Here is a 9,898-nt window from a genome sequence, read left to right on the forward strand (position 1 = left end):
GACCGACACACACACACACACACCCTGCACCACACCACATCACCTCAGTCATCTGCTAGCATTTCACACCCACAGAGAAAATAACTATGAAGGGAATAACAAAAAGCAACAGAATCACATTAATCAGAATCGTAACAGCAATAATAATATTAACAATATTGATTTAAAAAAAACAAGAGTGATAATAATTTGAATGACATTGGCTTAGTGAACTACTATAAACAACAAGGTCAATGTACATTTGGAAGTGGCTCTGAGTGTTGTGCTGGACTGCAGCCTGCACCCAGGGGGCGTGTTCTCCATGCTGGCTGGGGCCATCATCACTGGGTTGTCTGGGCAAAGCCAATCAGGGGTGAGGAGGGCACACGGGAGTGGCAGAGCCACGGTTTAGGGGTCTGGGGGTATAGGATCGGGCTGCCTGTTGGCTATCCATGGAAAGGCAGTTCTAATGACAAGTCCTCTCATAATCAGGAGTCAAAAAGACACTGACATACACGGACACATCCTGACTGCCTGCAGGGTGGGGAGAGGGAGAGAGTGGTGCAGTGGTTAGGCTGCAGGGTGGTGTATGTTAGGGGGGTGTTGAGTTTAGACTGGGTGGAGCCAGGTGGAGGCTGGGGTGTTTCAGTAGGCCTGTCCCGTCTCCACCTGCAGCAGTCCCAGGACAGCAGAGTGGTCTCCCAGCTTCATCCTCCTCTGGGTGGACAGACTCACATTCTTAGCCAGGTAGTCCACTGCAGCTGGAGAGAACAGACACACAGACACACGTGAACATGTGAGGGATAAACACACATAAATATGCATGCATGCACGACACGCACAAATAAATATACACGCACGCATGCAAACATGCACCCAAGCATGTGGCACACGCACGCACACATACACACACACATACACACTGACTGGTGGACAACTCCTAAAACAAACCCCTTTCTGTCCTTGTTGTTCACTGGCATTTCATCTCTCTTTCTGACTCTGTTCAAAATGAGTTGTGGCAGAACCAAGTGGAGTAAAATGAGAAATAATTCGAAAACAAAACAATCTCGCTCCCTTGCCCTGTCTGAGGTTGGCACAGACTTGGCACGGGGCATGTGCCACCTCATAGTGTCTCCATGCTGTCAGTCAGCATGGTCCCAGAGTGTATTGTGTGTGCCAGTCTTCATTACACTTGGCATCTCTGATTTCATGCCCTCCACACTCCCTATCCCGGATCATTTTCATCAGTAGACAGCAGCACTCTCTTCTCTCCTCCATTCATTAGCCAGCCACTGTGCTCAATCACTGTCTTAATTAACCACAGATCAGATCACATCCACACCGCCATCAGTCTCTCTGCTCTGCTCTGCAAGCTGGCTGATAATAACACTACAGTCACACACACACACACACACACACACACACACACACACACACACACACACACACACACACACACACACACACACACACACACACACACACCTAAACAAACACACACTGGTATACAAACAGGACCAAAGGGAGGCTGGCTGGGGAAGTGTGCTTCAGTTTACCCCTTATGAAGGGTTGTGACAGCATCAGTCAATAATTATGTTAATCTAATAGATCAGCCTGTTTCCTGTCCCGAGGTGTGTGTGTGTGTGTGTGTGTGTGTGTGTGTGTGTGTGTGTGTGTGTGTGTGTGTGTGTGTGTGAGAGAGAGAGAGAGAGAGAGAGAGAGAGAGAGAGAGAGAGAGAGAGAGAGAGAGAGAGAGAGAGAGAGAGAGACAGGGGTGGCTAAGAGGACAGTGTGCCCCTCAGGGTGACTTAGTGCCTTTGAAGTGGCCCTCTCCTTGTTCCCAGCCAAGCAGAGCAGAGTGGGGTGTGACTAAGCCAGGCAGCACCGGAGGGGAATCAGAGGCCTTTATCAGACAGACCAGGAGTCAAAGGTCATGGGGCAGCTCGGCCCGGGAGGTGGTGGTGGTGGGCACCATTTCCTCTAACTACCATATCATATGAGGTGGAAGACATGCAGGAGACTTGTGAGGAGGTCAGATGGGAAAGGCAAAGGACAACCCCCCCATATACATTCACACACACTCACTTTCTCACGTTTACACATAAATGCAGATGCAGTACTTACTCTGTCCATACTGGCTGTACTGGTATCCGGCGGTGACGGGGTCCATACTGTAGCTGGTGGCGCTGTAGGTAGGGGGGCAGTAGGACTGGGAGGAGGCCAGGCTGTCCACCCCCTTGATGGAGTCAGAGCGCTGGCTGCAGCTGGCTGAGATGGAATTGGAGGACTCCAGGCTGCCGTGGAGGGGGGAGATGGAGAAGTCATGCTGGGACTGGGAGGGCACGGCGCTGGGGTTACTCAGGATGCTCATCACCTGGGGAGGGCAGAAGGGAGACAGAGGGGGAGTTAGAGAGGCCCAGGTCCTAAACAACACATGGATGGGATTGAGTGACTGCACCAGCAAGTTGCAGCAAACACTGGGAGTTATCACATTATTGAGTTGTACAGAAGCAGCTTAAAAAACACCCATTTAACTTTGAAACATGGACCAAGAAAAAAGTATTGAAGACACAAAAAAAGGAAAGGGGGGGCAGCGTGGGGACAGCGCGAGGACAGCGCGGGGACAGCGCGGGGACAGCATGGGGACAGCGTGGGGACAGCGTGGGGACAGAGTGGGGACAGTGTGGGGACAGCGCGAGGACAGCGTGGGGACAGCGTGGGGACAGCGTGGGGGCAGAGTGGGGACAGTGTGGGGACAGCGCGAGGACAGCGTGGGGACAGCGCGGGGACAGCATGGGGACAGCGTGGGGGCAGCATGGGGACAGCGTGGGGACAGCATGAGGACAGTGTGGGGGCAGAGTGGGGACAGCATGGGTACAGCGTGAGGACAGCGTGGGGACAGCGTGGGGACAGAAGGGTCTCAGAGTGATAATAGAACCACCAGCAGTGCCAGACAGCCCCTGTATGTCCCAGAGCCTGGGGGCCAGAGGAGGCCTGAGGCCTACACCACAACAAGCACTGAGGGAGTCCCTAATCCCCAGCCCCTTGCCTAGCTATCTCATGAATAGTAATGGCGTTGGAAGCAGTACACGATCCCCTTAGATCAGATCCCCACAGAAATAAGCTCCACAAGCCTCACCGAAGACCTACTGCTAGTATGAGTTAGGGTTACGGCTAGGGTAAGTATTAGGAGTGTTATTTATACAGCATGAGTGCATTTATTTTATACTCTGTAATATAATTTCATATTAATCTACAGATGTAGGATCTTAATTTGATTACTCTTTTGTTTTTTTTGCATAGCAGGAAATGCAAACTTGTAGTGTATTTGAGGTTTAAAAAACTTTGAAAGTTTGTAATTTCCACTTTGAAATTTCAGACTTGATTTGCCCTAATGAGAAATGTGTCAAATCCTACAAAAGAATGTCCATTAATTATAATCCACATAATAATTTACATTTCCTGTTGCTGTAGGATCATTTTCCTACTGTAGCAAACTGGTTCAAATGAAGATCCTACATCTGTATTTAATGATGAGTTAACAAATAATAATCCACTAGTGCTATGGATATGATTATCTCCCGAGTGGCGCAGTGGTCTAAGGCACTGCATCGCAGTGCTAGCTGTGCCACTAGAGATCCTGGTTCGAATCCAGGCTCTGTCGTAGCCGGCCGCGACCGGGAGACCCATGGGGCGGCGCACAATTGGCCCAGCGTCGTCCAGGGTAGGGGAGGGAATGGCCGGCAGGGGATGTAGCTCAGTTGGTAGAGCATGGCGTTTGCAACGCCAGGGTTGTGGGTTCGATAAAATAATGTATGTGCTAACTGTAAGTCGCTCTGGATAAGAGCGTCTGCTAAATGACTAAAATGTAAAATGTAAATTATCTCCATTAGACTAGAGGCACAGGCATCACCACAACACAGTGCAGTTGGAGGTTTCTACTGAGCTTCTGCCCTAAACTGAAAATGTAGAATTAGACTTATATTTCCCTTTTAGGAAAGCAGAGAGGGGGAGACTGTTAATGGGGGAGAATGGGGGAATTGGTCCCACACATGCTTCCCTTCTATTGCATGGAAGCATCCTCCCCAACATCAGGTTCACGTTGTGTCTCGCTACGCTGGGCTGGCCTTTGGCGCTTTGGCTGCTAAACCAATTAGCCCATCATGGAGGTGGTTACACACACACACACAAAAAGGTTTAAACACAGTTCACAGAGCTGATGCTGTGGTGCAAAATATCCTACAGAAGGACAGGGCTCCAGTCAATCTCCAGAGTGGACATCTAATAAACCTTTATACTGTAGAACGTCTTCACTGCATACGTATGCAGTCATACTGCTCAGCGATGCATAGCCACACACACACACAGCATAGAGAAAATTGATCTTATTCCACAAATTAATCATATTCTGAAAAAAAAATAGTTTCTGAGGAAATATGAAGCACTTGAGGCACATCAGAGACATAAAGGCTGGTTAGTGATTTCCTCATGTTAATTCTATCAGCATGGAAACCCCCAGCATCCTCCAGCCCCACCACTTATTCATACAGAACATGTGACATGTATCCATAAGAGGGACATTCATGGCTCTCTGCATGCAGGACACATGGGATGCTCCCATATGGACCGGAGCTGCAGAACAGACTCAGTATGAAACCTCCTGTCCCCTGCTGTGTTGTGCTGTGCTGGTCATGTGACGTGGGTGTGGGGAAGTGCTAGTCGGGGGTCCAGTGAGACAGCTGGAGGGGGTGGGCCAGATATAGTCATCAGTTAATTGAAGCTTGATTATATCGCTTCCTTATTTAAACACATAAAAATAATAAAACAGCCAACAATCAGGGGCTGTGCTCGAATCAGCCTTATTACTATTCATAGGTTTAACTAGTTCCACAAAAGAGAAGGCCACTTTTCATGAACAATTTTATAATGTATTTTTTTCCTCAAGATTGCAAAGAAGTTTGTCGTTGTATAAAATAGAGTATCGTCTGGAAGGTTGTATCCTTGAGATGCCCTTCCTAAAATCACTCACATGATTTTGGTAAACTTTTGCTGGAGGGGGGAAAGGTAAACTCCTCGATTGAGCCGGGTTCATATTAGCTATCTGCAATGTTTTCACACAGCTAAATAAAAATCAATGCCATGTCACCACATCCCCTTATTATCTGATGTGGGTGGAGATATGGATGATGTGGGTTATCAGCTGCAGGGTGAAAAACACACCCTCAACAGGCCTTTAGCCCTGCTCTGCTCCAGAACAACACCACTCAATACACACTTAACTAACACCCTCACTCCCTTTCAGAACAGTCCTCCACTACACCCCTGCCTCCCTCCCCCCCCCTCTCTCTCTCTGTACGGCTTCCTCAGTGTTTGTTTGTTGTTATACTTTGTGCTATGGCTGTTGGAGGAGATAATGTGAGCCAGGAGCAGTTTAAAGGACACTGCTCCAGGCCGTCCCCTGCCTCGCTCTCTACAGATAGATTACTTTATAAATAATAATAAAAAACTAATTAATTCTCTCAACTTCTGAGCCCTCTAGCCCCGCGGCGGAGTGAAAGGAGAACTGTAAGTTGATACAATGTGCATCCTTTCAGATAAATAAATAGAGCATTTGCAACACAAAAAGATGTTCTTTCATACCCTGCTAATTTCCTTAACAGTCTAATTATATTTTTGTGTCTGCTTAAATGTTTGACGAGCCTTTGCTCTTTGTTGGATTTGCTTCCAGAATAAAATAATTTGACTTGCTGTGAGGAAGTTGACTGACTGAGAAAGCGGAAGTCAATATTTCCTTAGGCTACAACAAAAGAGGAAAAAATTGCATCATTTTCTTACATTCAATACTCACTAAATTCCCCACAGTGACATATTCAAGCCACAGTTTCAAAGAGATGCCTTCCGTCACAATGTTATTTACTACCCTTCATTATCACTATTTATGAAGTACCAAATGTAATATCCCTAAACAATATTTCAATTATATCTTTACAGTCATGTAATGTGCTATGCCCATCTTAAACCTTGATTGACCACAGAGAGCTTCAAGTTCCTTGGTGTCCACTTCGCTAAGGACCTCATGGTCCAAACGCACCAACACAGTCGTGAAGAGGGTACGACAATGCCGCTTCCCCCTAAGGAGGCTGAAAATGTTTGGCATGGGCCCTCAGATCCTTAAAAAGTTCTACAGCTGCACCATTGAGAGCATCTTTATTGGCTGCATCACCGCTTGGTATGGCAACTGCTCAGCATCCGACCGCAAGGCGCTACAGAGGGTAGCGCGTACGGCCCAGCACATCACTGGGGTCGAACTCCCTGCCATCCAGGACGTCTATACCAGGCGATGTCAGAGGAAGGCCCTAAAAATGTTATACGATTCCAGCCAGCCAAGTCATAGACTGTTCTCTCTGCTACCGCACGGCAAACGGTACAGGAGCGCTAAGTCTGGGACCAAAAGGCTCCAGAACAGCTTCTACCCCCAAGCCATAAGACTACTAAATAATTAACCAAAACTACCCAAACTATCTGCATTGACCTTTTTTGACCTAACTCTTTTTGACTCTATGTACACACACTGGACTCTACCCACACACTCACACATAACATGTACACAGAAGCACACATTCGCCACACACACACTTCCACACTTCCACTTATTATCTATCCTGTTGCCTAGTCACTTTACCCCTACCTACAGTGCATTCGGAAAGTATTCAGACCACTTGACTTGTTCCACATTTGTTACGTTACAGCCTTATTCTAAAATTGATTAAAAAAACAAAAATCTCATCAATTTACACACAATGCTCCATAATGACAAAGTGAAAACAGGTTTTTAGCTATTTTTGCAAATGTATAAAAATAAACAAACAGAAATACCTTATTTACATAAGTATTCAGACCCTTTGCTATGAGACACAAAATTGAGCTCAGGTGCATCCTGTTTCCATTGATCATCCTTGAGATGTTTTTACAACTTGATTGGAGTCCAACTGTGGTAAATTCAATTGATTGGACATGATTTGGTAAGGCACACACCTGTCTATATAAGGTCCCACAGTTGACAGTGCATGTCAGAACAAAAACCAAGCCATGAGGTCGAAGGTATTGTCCTTAGAGCTCCGAGACAGGATTGTGTCGAGGCACAGATCTGGGGAAGGGTACCAAAAAATGTCTGCAGCATTGAAGGTCCCCAAGAACACAGTGGCCTCCATCATTCTTAAATGGAAGAAGTTTGGAACCACCAAGACTCTTCCTAGAGCTGGCCGCCCGGCCAAACTGAGCAATCGGGGGGAAAGGGCCTTGGTCAGGGAGGTGACCAAGAACCTGATGGTCACTCTGACAGAGCTCCAGAGTTCCTCTGTGGAGATGGGAGAACCTTCCAGAAGGACAAACATCTCTGCAGCACTCCACCAATCAGGCCTTTATGGTAGAGTGGCCAGATGGAAGCCACTCCTCAGTAAAAGGCACATGACAGCCCGCTTGGAGTTTGTCAAAGGGCACCTAAAGGACTCTCAGACATGATAAACAAGATTATCTGGTCTGATGAAACCAAGATTGAACTCTTTGGCCTGAATGCCAAGCGTCACATCTGGAGGAAACCTGGTACCATCCCTACGGTGAAGCATGGTGCTGGCAGCATCATGCTGTGGGGATGTTTTTCAGCAGCAGGGACTGGGAGACTAGTCAGGATCGAGGGAAAGATGAACGGAACAAAGTACAGAGAGATCCTTGATGAAAACCAGCTCCAGAGCACTCAGGACCTCAGACTGGGGCAAAGGTTCACCTTCCAACAGGACAACGACCCTAAGCACACCGCCAAGACAACGCAGGAGTGTCTTTCGGGACAAACCTCTGAATGTCCTTGAGTGGCCCAGCCAGAGCCCGGACTTGAACCAGATCTAACATCTCTGGAGAGACCTGAAAATAGCTGTGCAGCTTCGCTTCCCATCCAATCTGACAGAGCTTGAGAGGATCTGCAGAGAAGAATGGGAGAAACTCCCCAAATACAGGTGTGCCAAGCATGTAGCGTCATACCCAAGAAGACACGAGGCTGTAATCGCTGCCAAAGTTGCTTCAAGAAAGTACTGAGTAAAGGGTCTGAATACTTACGTAAATGTGATATTTCAGTTTTTTATTTTTAATACATTTGCTAAAATTCCTAAAAACCTGTTTTTGATTTGTCATTTTGGGGTATTGTGTGCAGATTGATGAGGGAAAAATCTATTTAATCCATTTAAGAATAAGGTTGTAACGTAACAAAATGTGGAAAAAGTCAACGGGTCTGAATACTTTCCAAATGCACTGTATATGTACATATCTACCTCAATTACCTCATACCACTGCACATTGACTCTGTACTGGTACCCCATGTATATAGCCAAGCTATCATTGCTCATTGTGTATTTATTCCTTGTGTATTAAAAATAAAAATAAAAATAAATCATATGTATTTGTTATTGCATACTGCATTGTTGGGAAGGGCCCATAAGTAAGCATTTCACTGTCAGTCTACACCTGTTGTTTACGAAGCATGTGACAATGAAAATGTAATTGTATTTGATCAGGTCAGAATGCACCTGTGCTCACTGTTTATCCAGTGACCTGCAATAGCAACAGACAGATGAAAATGTTCACTATACTTGTACATTTTTTAATTTTCACTAAAATATTTCACAGACAAAGTTTTTGCATCTGAAAGAAATAGTGATACAGTATAAGCAAAAGAGAGAAAGAGATGTAAAGCGAGGGGAAAGAGGAGAGAGAAGTGACAGAAAGAGAGAGTGTAAGAGAGAGGATTTGGGAAGTACAAAGACTCCTCTAGGACTAAAGTTGGCCTGAGGGCCAGCCTGCCTGGAGAGCTGATAGGACAGCCCTGTGTTCCATTCCCGGCGCCCGCGCCAACACACCCCACTCCACAAACACTGCTCTTAATCTGCGCAAGACTGGATTAGCTCCCCTGTCACCGATCGCTCCCCGTTCTGCCAAAATCGAATGCCCCCAAGACGTACCTTTAAGTTCGGCAGAGGTCACCGGGGCAGAGAGGAGAAAATAAACACTAAATATCTGGAAGTTATCTGAGGGGCGCAGAATAACATCTCACACCTTGGCAGATCTGCCTGGCTGATACACGCCTCAGCTGGGAATCACTTCAGATCAGGGATGATGATGACACCAAATTTGGGTCGATTTTTCAAGGCCAGTCCTGAGGGTGTGATTACAGAGAATAAATGTATGGTTGAATTCACTGACCTATAAGTCAAGTAAATTGAGTATACTGTCTGGTTAGTGTTGGTTGATTGAGGAACCAAATATATGTAAATAGAAAATAATTCAAACTTGGGCAATGACTAAAATGATGAGGAATATCCCATATCAAATATGGAATATTTTACAATTATTTCTGAGAACTGATTAAAATAAACTTTGATGCCCATATTACTCCAAATCTATTTTAAACTTTATTTTACTGATCAATTCAAGAATGCAGGGTAAAATGATTTTGCAATGAACAAAATGAAATCAAACTTACAAATCAAATAAACAACAGCATAAATTCCTTCATTTTGAAAACAACTAGGAAAGAGAATAAAATATTTAAAGATCAAGGACTTTTTCTAGAGTCAATGGACCAGTGCAACCCCAAGTCCACCCCTCCCTCTCTCCCCCTCATCCCTCCTTCTCACATGAGAGGTGCAGCCCAGCGGGCAGTAAGGCCCCTCATCTGAGCAGACAAAATGACTATTTAAAAATAACAGCGATTGCATAAATTGAATTAGTGCGTTTTGGTCATGGTGGAGGTGGTGGGAGCGGTGTGGGGCCAGGACGCAGACAGCTGCGTTGGTGGCAGGCAGCAGATGACGGGCCCTGGCCTGCGTGTCAGTGCGTTAATTGGCCGCGGCACGTTAATCAAAAGTGAAAA

The 9,898-nt window shown here is 46.1% G+C and overlaps 1 protein-coding gene across 2 annotated transcripts in view; it reads right to left on the bottom strand.

Annotated features, from left to right (window-relative positions):
- Positions 1–624: 624 nt before the first annotated feature.
- Positions 625–9,898, bottom strand: part of LOC311133786 (paired box protein Pax-7) — a gene marked incomplete at both ends in the record, with an annotated part of 60,047 nt that continues 50,773 nt past the window's right edge. For both annotated transcript variants that reach the window (XM_084167356.1, XM_084167355.1), the window contains 2 exons: positions 625–740; positions 2,104–2,353. In XM_084167356.1, the coding sequence (XP_084023482.1) occupies positions 625–740; positions 2,104–2,353 (366 nt within the window). The remainder of the gene's footprint in view (positions 741–2,103; positions 2,354–9,898) is intronic.

Source organism: Coregonus lavaretus, assembly GCF_964263955.1.
Source record: "Coregonus lavaretus genome assembly, chromosome: 8".
NCBI classification, from domain to species: Eukaryota; Metazoa; Chordata; class Actinopteri; order Salmoniformes; family Salmonidae; genus Coregonus; species Coregonus lavaretus.